The following is a 19273-nucleotide window of genomic DNA, read 5'->3' as shown; positions in this document are numbered from 1 at the left end:
TGTTTTTGTAAGTATTTTGAACGAACATTAGTTTCCTTTTCACTGCCAAGCAAATTTTACTATTTTTGGAATAAAATAAATATAAAAAACACGAGTTTCTCTAATTTTTCGCTGAATATTTTTAGACTAAAACGATAAATATTGTTAATTTATTGAGTCAGAATCTATATTATCATTGATAAATATTGCCTTGAAAATACATGAATAGAATGAAAACACATACGATGATGACAATAAAGTCGCGAGTTATCTCACTTGTGGCTTGATAGTACATACAAACTTTGGCGAGTTAACTCGTTCATGGCACTCTTCAGATTAATTATTTTTTACCACCACTTTCATACAATCAGATTCAATCTCAATACAAAAGAATTTTCTTCTTCATTTTGGAGTCATATATTTTGTAGATCAAGCGAGTATTATGTATGTAATCATGGATCAATATATTAGGCTCTTTAAACTTCACTGTATAATATAATTTTACTAATAATTGTCATTGATGATTTACTATTTTCGGGTGTCACTTTATCTAAAGATGAATAACGCGATCGAATAATTCCAATACATACCTAATACATAATGGATATTATTTTGTTAATTATTATTTGTTTTTCATTGATTATTAAGTTTGCTGATTCATTATTATCAGACTTTAGTCTATAGATAATTATTTTGATCGATATTTACAGTTTGATAGTGCAATCACATATTGTACAAATAGAGTAAGAACAAACTTGTAGATATTTCGTAGGTGATTAAATAAGATAGTTATGGACACGGCTATAGGGAATTAAATTGGGTATAAAGTTTGTTTGTTATGCTCAAAGAAACTGTAAAACTATTTAATATTTTTTCGGTGTAGTAAGAAGTGAATGGAAAAACGACTTAGTACTAAATCTGATAAAAGTAGCGTAGAGTTTGTAATAGGTAAGTTGTTGAACACTGTACAAGGAATGTGACTGAACTTTCTCACCCAACAGAGTTCAACATAAACAGTAAAGTTGAAATGCCATTAACTATTTAGACAGGTAAATATTTAATTTAGTCATAAACACCTTTTTGAAAAACCAATTTCGTTGGTATTTTATAATAAAGTGCTTAACTATACCGTTGATGCTGTCAAAAAAAATGTATATGTGACTGTCGATGAACGAGTAGTGCCTTATGGAGATAGGTAAAAGATACATAACCAAAAAGAATGATGAATACTTGATTAGTCATACTTACAGGATTATTATAATAATAGTTACTATTGGTGGATATACACATACACACCTTTGAAAGGGATACATATACGAAATCGATGAAACTTCAAAAACTTATACTTATAAAACGATACAAAATTGAGTTGAGGAAAACAAAAATATTTATATAAGTATCAAATACGATACATTTTGGTTTGAAAGGTGACTAATTTATGTTTTACCTATAATTTATAGGCATGATATTAATCATATTTATATCAATTCTACATCATTCGATTTCTCAATTGAAGCTGTCGATTGAATGATATTTTTATATTGTGCTATGCAACACGAAATTGCTTTGAATGCCTGAAATTATCGATTTTCTTTCGATAATTTAATATATCCGACAGAAATATGTCACCAGTTTTCATGATATTTAAAACATACATATTATAAAAACTAATTAATATGTTTTTTGGGTACTAGAGGTGAGTTGAAAATACTGTCACCAGTTTGTGTACTCAAGTCTCGGCATGAAACTACCCATACTCAGTAAGTGCGGCCCAATAAAATTGTTCGAACGCATCCGATGAGGTCATCGCGACTCGCTAGTTGGTGTTGGTAGACTTTCAATACTATTGAGATTAAATGCGCGCGAGCGAGATAGCATAATACACGTATGTCGAGCCGTGATACACTCAATAGTCATTGGCGTAATTGCTTTCGCTTTCTCCCCAGTTGTAAAGTTGGTATAGTGAAGGGCAGAAATGGTGACAAGTTCGCGTGACGCCAAACGCTCTATATAATATCCCAAATAATAGTAAGTATTTTGGAACAAGTTTCGATACTAAGTATTTTTATACTGATAAGTAAGTATACTTACTCTTCAAAATCGACCAGTTTTCCCACCTCTATTGGGTACTACTTTGGTACTACGGGATTGATCTTACGTTTGTCCTATATATAGCGAACAAAAAAATGTTGGCTGATATGGTTTGACAGCTTTGGTCTTGACAGACCGTCCACCTCCAAAGCCGTAGATCGCAAACACGAATCCCGTGTCTGGAAATTTCTCATGTCGATTTTATAATGTTCCCATAAAAGGTCTCGAAAAACACGACAATATCCAACACGTAGAAGCCTATTTCTGATTGTTAGTTCAAGCTGTCACAATATTTTTCTAATGTTTTTATATAAAATAATTTCAATTCTGGTATTTACGTTATTTAAGAACTGAAAATAGACAGATACTAGATAATAAAAACTACAGTTTGCTGCAACTGCTATATTCTTCAATTTATTTTTACACGTGAAGTAAAAAAAAACTTTGATGACAGTTAGTGTACTCAAAATAAAATAAAATTTCTCTACGTTACTGTTAAATACGGCGGACACGTTTCGAAGCAAACGAAGGGAGCCCATATAACTTTTTACGACAAAGCCTGCGCAACGAAGCACGCTTTGCATCAAAGTATGATTGTCCATTAGAAACTACAAGAAAATATCTTTTTGCTACCAGTGATAATTATGCTTACAGAAGATGTTCCTACGAAAACATGGCGCCGATCTTTATGGTAGACTAATTACATTACATGGATGTATTTGTACGTTATTTCAAATAATATATAACTATTGCGTATGTTTTTATTCTATTTACACGCAGTGTGTGTGTGTGATTGATGAAGCATCAAGCTAATACGCATTATTTAAACTGAATTATAATCTGTATAAAATACATACTACAGAGGCGTAAATATTTGCTACAAAAGGTCTAATAAAATTTGCTATCTACGTATTATATTAATGATTTCATTATACATATTATATTATATGCATTTACTTTGCATTCTATGGCTCAGCATATTACTTCACCCGTTATATTTCAGGGGTGTATCGTGGAATAACAAACGCCAATTACCTTTCAAAGGCATGCGTTGGCTATCTAGACTCTAGCACTAGTTCATAATAACTCAATTTATTAGTCATGTATTCATCAAAAATACAAAACAGGTTAATAAGATAGAAATATAAAGCTAGTCGCTATAGGCCAAGACTTTGGAAGCCGAATTTGATAACATAAAAATGCTTGAAATGCAAAGCACAGAACATTAAAATGCGTGTTACGGCTACATGTCAAACTTTAATAAATATTGACGTAGCTATTGAAAATATGTTTAACTTTATCCCATATTTACCCACACTCGATAATTAAACATTGTTATTATCGTACTCAGAAGGTAGCGTTCTTCCCATTATTTCTGTGTTCCCTGGTCAGAAGATTCTCACTTGCCATAGAGCAAATTCATTGGCAACTTAGAAGTTATCTAATGGATTTAAGTTTTGTATTCTTCCATTTCAGTCATTTTTTGCGACCCGGGTTTCGTCAATCAATATCTTCAGGCACTATGTGCACTCACCAAAAGGTGAGGATACACTGACAACGAATACAATTAATTCCAACTTATATAATAAATGAATTCAATAAAGTAGCTAAAAACTTTTTTAACTACCTATTAAGTCATAAAAATAAAACATATAACAAACAATAATTAATTATGAATAGTTAAAGTGTTCGCAAAATCCTTCATACCTTATCACATCACTAATAATACACTCGATAAGCGTATGAATTGTCAAAAACGTAATAATAGATCGTTAGTAATTATAATCAATAAAAATACTACATTCAAGGGGTGTAAAATCGTCAATAGTAAAGTAACTAGGAACAATGAAAACGTATTGGGAATTTGATGGGAATTCAATGGTGTTGACTAATGAGATATTATATATTAATAGGGTTTTCATCGACGCAAGGAGTTCTCACTTTTTTATATAATCCTACATTTAGTCACATAAGTATGCAGGTACTAAGTAGTAGGTACATTATGCTAATATGTAGTAGATACAAGCTAACATAGCTTGGGCGAATGATAGTAAGAAAAAATAATAAGTAATAGGTGCAGCTACGTTGAAATCTAAATAATTTTTCATATTTATATTTTATTTAATTGTCACGTTTCCTGGAGTTTTTTGTACTTACACAAATACATAGGCTTACAAAGAGTTCCCCTATAATATTTTTTTATATCGTAGCAACGGACTTTTACAATATTTATGTGTAAAAAAAAAAGTAAAATCTAGTCAAAAGTATTCTTAAATGTTTTATGAAAGAAATGTTTAAAAGAAAAGTTGTTGAAAAAATACTAAAGCTTTTCTGAAATCACAACTTTTTATTTCAGTCCTACTTATAGAAGAAAAAAAAGTTTTAAAGGGCACATTATTATTAGTTTATTAAGTCTTTTTAGCTGTTGTATTCTCGCTGTGTTATATTCAAAGTAAAGATAGTTACCTACGAAAAAAGATTTCCGAAAAGTTTTCCTCGGAAATACTTACATTCGCAGGCCGTTTGTTTTATTTGGCACTTGTCGGCGGGAGATATTACTGGAATTCAGCGTGGGGCAGGGTAAGAACTAAGTTACAACGGAGAGATTATTTGTGTATGCATTTACCACCTACGCGCAACCCCTATATATTTTGAGGAAAACAGAAAAGGTTAAAATATATTATTTATTTTTTGTAAATCGAATTAAATTTATTTTATGCTTTATTTTATTCCGTCACAATCACAATTTTTTGTTGGTCTGATATTGACGTAGGAGTAACGTAATAGGATTTTAACGAGAAATTGGTTTTGATCGTAATAATATACTCGAGTACGTTTTCGAGGTTTTAAGTGAGACAACGACCCACATATACATTAATGTACTGAATCAGTAATTTTCATCGCTGTTGTCATCTGAACCGCATCTTAGAATATTGTTTGATGTCATACAACAATCTTGTTGGAGAGCTAACGTATCAATTTCCATTTTAACCATGTACCTATTTAATTAGACAAATAGTTGGCAAAAAATCAGATATAGGAGTTTTTTTTTTATAAAACCAGGTCTTTAAATCGACATGCTTTTAGAGCATGGGTTAATAAGAAATGGGGTGAGTCTCAGAAAATAAAAAACTAGGATTATGATCGCAAGGAGTGCCTCTCTCAAAATGGGACGCCTCTTTAGCAATCAACACATTCACCTACGTCTGAGACTACGTATGGTTTGTTGTTATGTTCTCTCAATCTTTATATATAGTGTGGATGTATGGACGCTAAACCAGGATATGCGCGGGAGTATTAAGGCTGTATATAGACGCATCCTCAAAATTCCTTGGATAAACCGGGTGACAAAATGTTGACGTTCTTAATCGAATGGGAAAGGACCGATAAGTTTTACGTAGTATCAAAACCAGAAAATTACAATAATTCGCATATATTATGAGAGGAACCAATGTGTAACATTCCCAAGTGTAGCAGAGGATGACGCCGCATTTAATGGCTTTTAAGAACTTCCGTGATTAGTACGAAGGGTTTATCCACTGTCCCTAGTAGCAGATGATAAAGCAAAAAAAAGTCCTGATAGTGGCCGACCTCCGTTAGGGAATTGTACGATAAGAAGAATATTTTAAACAAAAATAATAAAAACTTAGCTAATGATGATAAATTAAAAAAATAATAATGTGTCAGGTGAGTAACAGCAACAAAAATCTTTAAACGGTTGCCTAATTTGATATTAGTTAATAGCGGTCGGAATTTATTGTTAATAAATTTTATATTTGAAAATTAGGACAAACATGTATGTATTCTAAGACAATATTTCCATTTTATCTCAGTTCTATCATATTAAGATTGATTAAAAATAATTTTAGAAATAATTTCTATATTATCATTACAAAAAGATTAATAATTGGGCCAGTTTTATAATTTTTTTTCTAATATCATAATATTATACGATCGATATTTCTGATTTGGACACCGGACAACTTTTTTTGAAGCACTCACTCCATAGCTTTTATTAGTCAATTAACACAGGTCATTTTCGACCTAGCATATTTAGTTTCATATACTATCGCTGTATGTTGTGTGGAAGGTTCAGCTAGACAACACGTCACGGTCTATATATATGTATAGCCTTGTTCTTAACCTACGCGAACCCGCGACTACCTCACGCTGCTGTAATTTTAGCAGTTGAGTCACGCGGGTTGGATATTTATTTTAACAAAAAATATAATATTAAGCTTGACATTACACAAACGTGACGATACCTTATAATATTTAGAAATCAGCCGTCCATTTTTTTAATGTCTCTGGTACGTCTAGCTACATAATAAATTAATATTAAGATCAGTAGGCAGCAGACAGAAAAGACAGGAATAAATAGGGGTACCTACTTATGAGATGTCATATAAACAATAGTAAATTCTAATGGATTTAAGTTTTGTACTGTTCCATTTTTTTATACGTCATATACCTACAATACGTTTTTTTTGCATTCATTGTGTTGACCATAATAATATTTAAAATTATAAAAAATAATTGTTTATTCACAAATTTAAAAATGGTTTCCTTAATTATTGTACAAGTACCTTCGGTCGAAAGTATTAATATTATTGTACTATACGTTCTTAAACTTTGTATTCGAACAAACGATTTATATATTATGTATGTACAAGTCGTATGTTGATAATCCTACTAAGTTAGGTGTGTTAGATATTCGATAAGCAGGGGAAACGTATGAACAATGCAAGTTATCGCTAAAATATTAAAAAGAAAATGATATCGATATTAAATATCTAAAAGAATTTCTGTGTTCATTTCATAATTTAATAACGAGTACTGTTATTTGGTAATCTACCAGAAATTTACTCAGTAAAAAACAGGAAAACAATATTAAAAATGAAGAGTGTAAAATCGCGGATATATACAATACCTAATCGACTTTTCGATTTATTACGACATTAGTTCCGCCCTGTTTTCTGAGAACTCTCATTCTTATCAATAATATTCAGTAGATGCCATAAAAATAGATTAAATTTTAAATCGATTTAAAATTCGTTTACGAAATGCGTATGAATAATATAGTTTATGTTTATATAACTATTATATTTATATAATCTATAAAAATGTAGGGTTACAGATACTTTCCACTATGTTTAATAAATTTCAGAAAATGCATTATGTTATAATAGATTATGTATGTTTTATATTCAAATCTTTTAGTAGCAGAAAATATACTAAGGTATCTACATATTTATGAAACTATAACTAAAAGTAATGTTACGATTTGTATTACAACACTTAATAACGATTCGACACTATTTTTAGTGTAGCTGAATTAGCCACAGAAAAATATTTTCCTGTGCGTAAATAGCCGCCATCTTCAGCAAATGTATTATGTACCTACATTGTACATATTATGATAAACGCACTTTTTTGTGATTGTTCATATAAATAATCTAAATAATGTTGATTTTTTGTATATCGGTGATATTGAATATTTTATGAAAGTAACTGAGTGAATTTTAATTGTGCATGCGGTTTTTGGCAAATGCGATAATACTTTGAAATACCAATGCATGCATTTGTGTATCAGTAAAAGTTTACAAACCGTTGTATAATTTGTATATGAACGTACATAATAATTATATTGGTCTGTACTAGGCTTAAAGAATATTTGAAAGATCGTGAGTCATTTAGAAGTATAAACTACTGTAAGTCTAATAACTAATTGATAGACAGTAAAAACAAGAATACTCGTAAAATCTTTGCAAGTTTAAAAAAGCCGTAATCAGATTTAATAAAAAAATTATAGAGTTAATCGTCTTGACAGGTAAATGTCTGCAGTAACAATAAAGTGTAAAATTATAGCAATATAAATATAAAAAATAATTGGTGAGCTGATACTGGTTTTTGTATGAGAAATTTTGATCTGCCGTAACGTCAGAAAAAGTATTCTTGTGGATGATAAAAAAAATCACAAGAGTCATTAGTTTTAGTACATCTTCGCTACGTAAGTATGAATCATTAGAGTTTGCCTTATTTAGACTTTTCCCAAAACATTTTCGTAAATCTGAACGATTTTTTGATATCAAAAGAACAATTATTATAATATCTACATATCGTAATATTTAATATTATGTACAATGTGTTATGATTAATTTTACTATAGATATACGGAATAGAATGAATGTTATTCGTAATGCAAATAATAATATTATATAATACACCTTTAACATCACCATGTTCGATCCTAAGAGCATCACTTAGGGCCTCCATAGTGTGGAGGTTTTATTAACAGATTTTTATATACATAATAAGAATAGTATAATTATTTAATAAGTTCTAAATTTTGTACGTGAGTGAATGCTGGTTTATAATATATAATATATCTGTCATCTTAAAATAAAAGCAAATTATATATATTATATCATTCGCTCAAAAAAATAAATCAATACCAGCTAATTATGATAACTTATAAATTAAGTCTTATGACATACCTATATTTAATAATGCTCACGATGTGTTGTGTTCTCTCGGAGAGACATTGTGTGATCACACTATTGAATGGAGTATGATTTTTTAGCTCAAAGTAATTTAAATAAATTGTAACAGTTTGCAAAATAAGAATCTTGACACAAATATACGTATTATTAAAATTAAAATAGAATTATATATATATATAAATAATATCAATAAGACTAGTTATAACCAACCTTATTACAAAAAACACGCAAAGTAAGAAACATTTATAATATAAAGAGTTAATTAGGTATAACAGATTAACAATCAAAGATAGAACTATAAGTGTATCTATAAGATAAGATATAGCTCTCAAATCGGCGCGGCTATATAATTTAAAATTAAAAATCTGCCTTACAAATAAAGGTGTTGCACGACCCACTTCCTGACAAGTATGACTAATTATCATGAAGTGTACGTTTTCTATCACTGTCGTTGATGATACCGATGGAACTTGGACCCCGAGGGCCTTGCCTCGACCCTCACTCTCCGGTGCCAGTTTAGACCAGTTCCCACGCCATTTAACTAACATGGACGTGCAGTGGCGTACTTAACCCGGCATAATAACTGCACGCGATAAATTCACAATCCCATCGAAAAAAACTAGTACTGTAATATCGAAGGAAATTAATAATTAGCATGATATTACAAAACAATAAATAGTGTATGGTTTTTAAAAAAAATTCAAAACACAAGTTTAAAGAGCTGTAGAATTTTTTCAATGAATTTGGGACGGCCTCGTTAAAATACACGTCAGAAAAATACTTGAGATATCTTCAATAATGCGATAGATACGTGTATATAAATAATATATAGTCTGGCAAAGCTGGCCAATCAGGGATGCCATATCAGTGAATACTAGAAAACCTGAAAAAATAAAGCCATAAAGAAAATGTGCCAAAGCATGTGGATAGAAAGAAAGAAAAGAGGAAATGGAATAAGTCCATTCTACCATCCCCACGATTGGTGCCCTGGTTTGTAGTCTCCTTTGAAGAGAAATGAGCTAAACTTGATACTGAGGCTAAGAACGAGTCACATAATGGGTAAAAGATTTGATGTCCTAATAAGAAGAAGCGATTCGCAGCTCTGCGATGAATGTAATGTTTTTGAGGACATTGTACACATAGCAGTACAATGCCCTAAATATGAACGACAGAGTACAGCTGCGAATTGCGGATATCTTTGAGAATGTCGACAAATTGTAGAGTTCTTTACAGAATTGGAGTGAGGGCCTGATCGGCGGATGCCCTTCTAAAAGAGAAGAGGCGATATGACAGCGAGTCGCAGTCAAAGCCTCGGTAAAATCATAAATTAAAAAAATATATATTATATCGTCTACAGTCAATTGAGTGTCAGCGAGGTTGATTTTTCATAAACTAGAATTCTAATTTATTACTTAGTTAATTTTGTAGCTATTACTGAGGTGTGGGATTATATTGAGAACATTCGATTATCGGCGAGTAATATGGAATTTCATGTAAAGTACGTAATTTAAACTTAAAAATATATACGCATAATGCTCTATCCGCTATCGTGTAATTTAATATTAGTGGGCGGAATTGTTATTGATCAATGACAGTCGCACGTCACTGCTAACCAGTTTACTAAAACGATTTTGGACATAGGTAAACTTGACTTTGTGCTGATCAAATTTAATTCAATCGTAGGCCTCACACTACGACCGGATTTATTAATAGAGAAAACAAATTTGCGTAAACAGCTTCATTGACTACTTGTTTATGTAGAACAACATGGCGTTTATTACGATATAGAAAAAATGCCGCCCTTAAGCAGATTTAGAAGACCATCCTTTCATTTTAAGTCTCGAGGTATATATTCACCTTTTTATTACCTATTTACTTTTCACCATGTTTTAAGAATGCAAGAAAAATCTTGAAAAAATTATCACAGGTAGGTACACATCGTCTACTGAGGATTAGAGCATTTCCACGTAGTCTAGTCTCAAATGAATTTAGGTATGTGAAGGACGCGAGGTTTGGAGGCTCTCTTTTAAGCTAAAATATCGGTAAGTACTTCATCACAAAGCAACCGCATCGTCATCTTGGAAAACCGCTACTGATCTCAAAAGTTGTAATGATGCATTCGTTCCTTCATTTGCCGACCTTTATAACCAACGCCTGTTCTTATAGTATTCAGATTTAAAACAAAATATATATGAACAGATTATTATATCGCAAAGTTGTTTATTCGATACCTATTCAATACCCATAACACAACCACTAAGAATATTCAGTCGAACTTGGTTATTACTATCACGGTAATAGCGAGATCTCGGATGTAATGAGGAACATTCGTTGAAATTTTAGTTTATGATTTTCTCCATACATTTATTCACTTTATAACAAGCTGTTTCTCGGGTATACCGACCAAAACTGTTAATGTGTCGATCGTTTAAAAACAACATTTTCGACTCGATAGCTTTTTCGACAGATTTTTCGAAGCAATACAATCCGACAGTGCAGTTAACTAGACCGATGCCGCCGGGATCGGATTACGTTTATGACACTAGTTAAGTGTCTAAGTACCTAATTGGACTCTTCGCCGACAACATTGAAAAAGTATCCAAGCTTTGTGAAGTCAGTAGGTGCCTACCAGCGCCGGCGACTCAGCATTTCATTACAGTAAACAAATTCTTTTGTAGTTTATTAATGCCATGCTTGTTTCGGGGATTTTTACGATGGTTTTCAGATTTGTTATGTTCTATGCTTAAATAGAACGTGGCGCATAAAATGTTATATTACGATATAACGAGTAATGCTTATAACGAGAAAATTCATTCGGTCCCATCTTCCTCGTAATAACCACATGAAAATCTATGAATGCTGTATAGTGACAGAAAATTGTCAAAGAATGTTCTTGTATTATAAAATATTCGTAGACAAATACCTATTGAGATAATTTTACAATAAAATATTTTTTATTCAAGATAATGTAGATGTTTTCTTGGAATACAAACGGGCCTGAAGTTGAGTTTAATATAATTTATCCGTCATCGATTCCGTTATGAAAGTCCCGTCTCGTGTGCAAATTTTATCTTGTTTCAGAGAAATTTTAAAAGTATGTTTAAATTATTTTTATGAAGCACGAAAGCTCTTGTCAACACGAGAGTGAAAATTAAACACCCGTGGCGTGAAGAAAGCACGGTTTGAAATTTAATTTAATTTAAAATTCAATGACGAAGGTATGTATGCTCGTAATGGAAAATATTTGTCGTGTGCTGATTAAATACGAAAAGGTCATCGGGATGTTTCAGATATTTTAAAAGGTATGGGATTTTTCCGTAATAATTGAGAGGACAGTTATTTCATTTCAGGCTTTAGTGCTTCCATGTCAGGGTGGGGTGAGACATTAATCTCAGGCCACCGGTGGACCGCCATTGTTCTTTTGTGATTTTGATAATTCTTCTTCTTATTGTGCCATCCCCTAGCGGAGGTCGGCCACCATCAAGGCGATCTTATCTTTGTCGTCTGCTACCGGAACAGTTCGGTGGAGCTGCACTCGTACCAATCACGGAGGTTCTTAAGCCACAAATGCGGCGCCGTCCTCTGCTACGCTTCCCATTGATCTTTCCTTGAATTACAAGTTGGGGAATGCTGTATTTTTGTCCTCTCATAATGTGGCCGAGGTATTGTAGTTTCCTGGTTTTGATACTACGTAGAACTTCTCGGTCTTTCCCCATTCGATTGAGAACTTCAACATTTGTCACCCGGTCAGTCCAAGGAATTTTGAGGATGCGTCTATACAGCCACATCCCGAAAGCTTCAAGTCTCCGTGACATCTCTTGGTTTAGCGTCCATACTTCCATACCATAGAAAAGAATTGAGAGCACATAACAGCGTACCATACGCAGTAAGTTAAGTCCAACTTGATAATGCCACCAGATATATCTTGGGACAGAAAACGAAGCATGACACTCAATTCAATTGGCGTTTACGTAGTACAACTCCATTATAATTATTTTTTTAATGAAGTTTTTGTTAATTCTAAAATGTCTGAATTACGACAATTGTTTCGGACTATTTATAAGCCCTACGTCAAAATGGTTCAATGGTGTGAATGGTGAAAAAATTGAAATTAATTCATGGCGATCTATAAAAATATGACTTATCCACACGTCAATTAATTAATTATTCATGTTCTGGGGCTATAATACCTTTGTGATCCCTGTGTGTAGGTATGTATATTGAGGCAATGTCTTTACCTACCAGAGGCACCTAGCGGAACAATACAAAGCTTGCAATTTGAGACATTTTATGATAATTTACAATTTACAAATCCTTTTTATTTATATCATATAATAATAAATATGGATATAAATAAAAAGGATTTCAAGTTATACACATTTATATTTTTTATAAAAGTCGATGTTTTTTTAAATAAATAATATTAAAACTATGAATTAATCAAAAATCTAAACCGTAAAAAATTGAAAACTTAATAAAGTAAATTTTGATAATAAATATAACCATAAAAATAATGTAATAATAACGTAACCTATGTACCAAATATGTGACAAATTCACATTTTTTACAATAATTGTAAGTTTGATCTTTGACTTAAAAAAAAAATCTTTTTAATGTTTTCAGATACCTACATATTTATTAATTAACACAGTTGAAATTGTAAATTATAAACAAAATGTCTCAAATTGCAAGCTTCGTATTTTTCCGCTAGGTACCTCTGGTAGGTAAAAAACACTGCTGTCAGTGGCCTATGTTCTGAAACAGTAATTTTCAACTGTATTACTAAAGCGGCATCTAGCAAATCTAAATGAATCTCGATTTTGAGCACATCAAATTATTAAATCAAGACGTTCACAACATGACACTTAGAATTAAAAGTACAGGTAAATTAAATTAGTAGAGAAAAAAACAATCCAAAAAATAATTTTAGAGCAAAAGAAATTAAATAATAAATGAACAACAATTACTCAAGAAAAACACAAATTAAAAAATAAAATAGAATTTTAAAAACAAAATACATATTGCATCGTTAAAAATGTCTACATTTATTTATAGAGGGTGCATTGAGCAGCCGCACAGCCCTCGCTATTGGTGCCTGGTGAGCCTGACATGAGGAAACAGTTTTCACCCAAAATAGGTCATGGCGACCACCCATGTAATTAACGGATGAATAAAAATTCAAATTTTCTAGAATATCAGGATTGGAAACTATACCATGTTACCGTTACCACATTATTATAAATATAATCGATAAGTTAAAAATTCAGGAAAGCCGAAGAATGACGATATACGAAAATATCCATGTCTCTATAGAAAAAATAAGCTCCTCCAGATGGTCGACATCCAGAGGAACAGAAAAATGAAACAGTATGTTTAAAAATAGAGAAACGCATGAGAATAAACGTCTGCGCCGGCATGAACCACCGAACAGTGCAGTTCGACTCCCCGCTTGCCTGTCGACCCTTCAACAGTAGAAAGTGTAGAAGATAGTCGGCGCAGTATGTCTATGCGGATAAGAAGGGGAATACATACATTAAAACGCAACCACAGACGGCATTAACGGCAGGCTAAAACTGCCAAAGAGATCTTATTCATCTGCTGTAGAAATTTGGTTAGGTAATGATGAAAAATAAAATATACATTTTATATTATACTAGCTGAAGTACCCGGCTTCGCACAGGGTCGCTTCGTGGTTATATTTATCTTAGATATTTAAAAAATAATAAGAGGTAATTTTTTTTTTGATATTAAAATATCTGTGTTATACAATATGGCAATATGAAAATAATTCTAATAGGAGTATAGGTCAAACAAAAGACCACTAAATTAAAATCGAATCCAAAGTATGCAAACCAAGGCCTGAACAAAAACGATGCATGAGTGCGAGTGAGAAAGTATTCGGCACCCTTATAATCTCTGCGACACGCGCTAGAGTAAGATAAAAGGTCTACATATGTTTTCGTTAGTTTCCAAAAGTATCGCCAACAAATCGTCGAGAATCGCTTCACGTAGCATCGTAGCTCGTGTTGCTAAATTGCTATTTTTTGTGTTAGACATAAAGTCAATGGTAAATATTTTTTGTTAATTAAGTAGGAAAGATGGTTCTGTGTGTTGTATTAAAATATGGTAGCCGTACTGATAAGCAAGAATATGGTATTACGTTTCATAGGTAAGTTGATACATGTTCATGATAATTTATTTGTATATTATTATATATATTATCAGTGACCTAGTGTTTCTTTAAAATAACTTAAATTATGGATATCTTTACCTAATGGTTGCATTTTGACCGCTTAAAAATACTATATAACGTAAAAAAATAGAAAATTATATTTTAATTCTGAGCGTCTAGTGCGAGCACTTTGGGCGAGCACTACCGAAATGGTCTATGGTCTCGAACATTCGTAGACAAATGCGTTCGCTCGCTCACAAACCAAACGCATGGCACGCAGCTTCATTTAGGCAATGCAACGGGTGGTGTCTAGATGTATCTATAGTCTATGATGCAAACGTTATTAATATGTAGTAAAAAAAATCAAACGAACAAACAAACAATAAACGTTGTATTTTATATAATACTAATTTAGAAACCTTCGCAGGTGTACGCACAACTCACAAAAGTTTCATCGCAATCGGTTGAATGTTATAGGAACGCATACGAATAGAAGAAGTAGATGATTTTCTAATCCAGAAATCTTCGTGGGCATGCGCACGACAACTCACCAAAGTTTCATTGCGAATAGAAGAAGAAAGAGATGGTTATTCTAATTCAGAAACCTTTGCAGGTTTTGGCACAATTATTGACGAAAGTTTTATTGCAATCGGATGAATGGAAGAATATAAAATAAAAGAAGAAGATGGTTGTATTAATTCAGAAACCTTTGCGGGTGTTACCACAACAACTGACGAAGGTTTCATCGCAATCGGATGATTAGTGTAGGAACCATACGAGTAAAAGAAGATATAATGAAGAAGAAGTAGAAGAAGATGGTTGTACTAATTCAGAAACCTTTGCAGGTGTTGGCACAACCACTAACGAAAGTTTCATCGCAATCGAAAGAATGGTATAGGGAACATACAAATAAAAGAAGATAGAATGATGAAGAAGAAGAAGAAGAAGGAGATGGTTGTACTTATTCAGAAACCTTTGCGGGTGTTACCACAACAACTGACGAAGGTTTCATCGCAATCGGATGAATGGTATAGGAACCATACGAATAATGTATAAAGTATAAGGAATAATGTATAAAGTATAGGAACCATAAGATATAATGAAGAAGAAGAAGAAGATGGTTGTACTTATTCAGAAACCTTTGCGGATGTTACCACAACAACTGACGAAGGTTTCATCGCAATCGGATGAATGGTATAGGAACCATAAGATATAATGAAGAAGAAGAAGAAGATGGTTGTACTAATTCAGAAACCTTTGCAGGTGTTGGCACAACCACTAACGAAAGTTTCATCGCAATCGGATGAATGGTATAGGGACCATACAAATAAAAGAAGATAGAATGATGAAGAAGAAGAAGATAGTTGTACTTATTGAGAAACCTTTGCGGGCGTTACCACAACAACTGACGAAGGTTTCATCGCAATCGGATGAATGGTACAGGAACCATACGAATAAAAGAAGATATAATGAAGAAGAAGTAGAAGAAGATGGTTTTTCTAATTTAGAAACCTTTGCGGGTGTGTGTACAATAACTGACGAAAGTTTCGTTGCAATCGGATGAATAGTATAGGAACCATACGAATAAAAGAAAATAGAATGATGAAGAAGAAGAAGATGATGATTTTTCTAATTCAGAAACCTTTGCGGGTGTACATACAACCACTTACCAAAATTTCATCGTAATCCGATGAGTGGTATAGGAACGCATACGGGACAGACAGAAAGACAGACAGACAAACAGGCATACAGACAGACAGACATTCATTTTTATATATAAGATATAGCCTATACTCTTCACGAAAGTGCAAGCAATAAGTTAACAAAGTTTTATCGCAATCGGATGAACGGTATGGCAGTGCATTCAATACGAACAAACAAACAAACAAACAAACAAACAAACAAACAAACACACAAACAAATATTATTTTTTATATATTAGAAGATATTGAATTAATAGTATATTTAATTTAATTTATTAAAAACGAATAACAATTTCCAAAGAAATTCATACATACATCAGTGGATGAATCATAAAAATAGAAAAATCCAAAGGAATGTGCCTTGTTGAAATAATACTTTATGTATTTATGTTTATGAATAAAAATATTTTAATTATATCTTATAAGTAAATTAAAAATACTACATTAGTTAATGCAAATATGAAAATTATGCACATGTAGTTATTTATTAACGGACGTGGGACCCTTGCCTCAAATTATGTTGTTATTGATCATAAGATTATTAGAATCAATAGTATCAAGGTCAAATGATATTGAAAGGATTGAGTTGGAACTGGACAGTATCATTTTGGACATAGGAAATAGGTAGTATTTTTTTCAAAGTGCCATTTATGGCTTGGTAGGTTTATAAAATAATTTGTAGTAATAAGTACAGGCTTTGATTAAAACTTGAGTGGGATTTAATAGGCTTTATTATTATGTAAATCATTCTGTCGTCACAAAAAGAAAAATAATTTTTAAGCTGTCTTATAATTTTTACTGCCCACACTTTTATAGTTTTTACTCACTGATTTTGATGATACCAACATAATGCCTACTAAAAATTATTGAACGTAACCATATAAAATACCTTATAATAATAATTAATCTTTGTTATCACTAAAAATCTTGGTTTTATAGTAGATACGTAGTACATTTCCAAATTCAAAAGTGAAACAATTATTTGTCAGTAATTGAAGATAATTTTAATGTAGATAAAAACAATATAATTTTATAAGATTTACAGAAATAAAATAGAATGTACTTATTTTATTGAGGAGACTCAGCTTCATCATAATTTTATATAAAAATATTAATGTTCATGATTGCATGCAGAAAGCAAGAAATAATATATAAAATAAGTCGTTATTTCACGACAACGACATCTAGCACGAATAGCGTATATTATGATTTGAAATTGAACCAAAGATATGAACCAACCAATTTATAGTTCATATTTTATTACATAGATGGCAGTATCAACAATTTCAAAATATAACTAATATTTAAAAAAAAAAATGTTAGTTTATAATATTATGCAATAAAAATACTGTACAATGAGGTTTCTTAGAAGAGAAAAAATACCATTTATAATGCACAAAGATAAATAAAATTACAAGCAGTTGCAGTATGTAAATCCGACGGTGATAGTATATTATCACGGTTTCTAGTGCCTGTACCCAAGAATATTTTAGGTGTCCAAAGGGAAGGATAGGATTGGTGAACTGGATAGTGTAGAGGTATTTAAATGTCAACCTAAAATTATTAAAATACATCAGTTTTAGATGAATGAAGTTATTATGCAAAATCAAATCTACAATAGACAGCCGCTGATATGAAAGAGCTATAAACAGATTTTTATAATATTACACTCGAAAAACATTGTTATCAGGTAGTACCCCACATAATGAACAGATAAGACCAGGGCAATATTGTGTTGAATTATTTGCATACATCTGTCAACAAGTTGTTCAGTTGTAACAAGATAATATGTGAAAGTGATCTACATGCTGTCATAAAGTGAGATATTATCAAAAAAATGTATTGAATAATCCATTATGATACTGCCAAGATTATATAAACTTAATCAACAACTTAGGGAGCAAAAGTATCTACTAAAATAATATTTATTAAGATCATATTTATAAATAGAAATGATGCAGTTAATTAAAATTGAATCATGTATTTTTATCACAACTTGCGTGACATTAGCATAAAAAATATGATTGACCCGGAAAGATCAGAAGGTAGGTATTTACTTATCAGTAGCCTTCGCCGGCCTTAAATATTCTTTTAAAATAGTTTTTGTGATATGTACATCATTCAATTTCTTGGAATTAGTATGAAAATTTCTAAGAAATTAGCCATTGTCATTTAATTTAATAAAATTATGATTATATATCATCTCAAATAATATTATAGCCATATTATTATTACATACGAGGTTTTTTTAAACATGGCAAAACTCCAAATTTGGAATCTATATTATTTATGAGTACAAGCAAATTAATAGCATATGATATTGGCATTGGATACTGGACCACTTTATCCTCTTTTAATAAACTGGTCTATACTAAATTATTTGTATAGTATCTGACAAGTCAATGTATTCACAATACTGTATTTACTAATTATAATATGCATTGTAACAGAATATATTTATAAAGACAATAATAGGTAACTTACATTTAGTTCTGGGCCTGGTGAGGGTGGGTTTAAGGGGTCGTCCTCTTTTAATGGAGTCCAGAAGTTGTTCTCGAGGGGTTGCAGCTCTGGCTGCTGCCGGGGGTAACTTTCGTTCAGAAGCCTATAAACATAATAATATAATATGTTATTCATGATGGCAATTTATATGTAATTAAAATCATGGACTAATTATATTTTAAATTCGAAATAAATTATATTTTAATATCATACATTTAATTTGTCAGTCATGTTAATGTTCAATGCTTTAGTTTTTGTCGGTTTTCTTTAACAAAAAATGATGAAGAAGAAAACTATGTTGTTACCTAATTTAAATTGAATAT

The 19273-nt window shown here is 31.5% G+C and overlaps 1 protein-coding gene across 3 annotated transcripts in view; it reads right to left on the bottom strand.

Moving 5' to 3' along the window:
- Positions 1 to 19273, bottom strand: part of spir (spire type actin nucleation factor) — a 385120-nt gene that overhangs the window by 64307 nt on the left and 301540 nt on the right. For all 3 annotated transcript variants that reach the window (XM_085955590.1, XM_085955591.1, XM_085955592.1), the window contains exon 8: positions 18933 to 19053. In XM_085955590.1, the coding sequence (XP_085811716.1) occupies positions 18933 to 19053 (121 nt within the window). The remainder of the gene's footprint in view (positions 1 to 18932; positions 19054 to 19273) is intronic.

The sequence above is a fragment of the Rhyacophila brunnea genome, unplaced genomic scaffold (genome assembly GCF_057557595.1).
Source record: "Rhyacophila brunnea isolate RB1 unplaced genomic scaffold, BYU_Rbru_1.0 scaffold_5, whole genome shotgun sequence".
Taxonomy (NCBI): Eukaryota; Metazoa; Arthropoda; class Insecta; order Trichoptera; family Rhyacophilidae; genus Rhyacophila; species Rhyacophila brunnea.
This window is presented reverse-complemented; position numbering and strand designations above follow the sequence as displayed.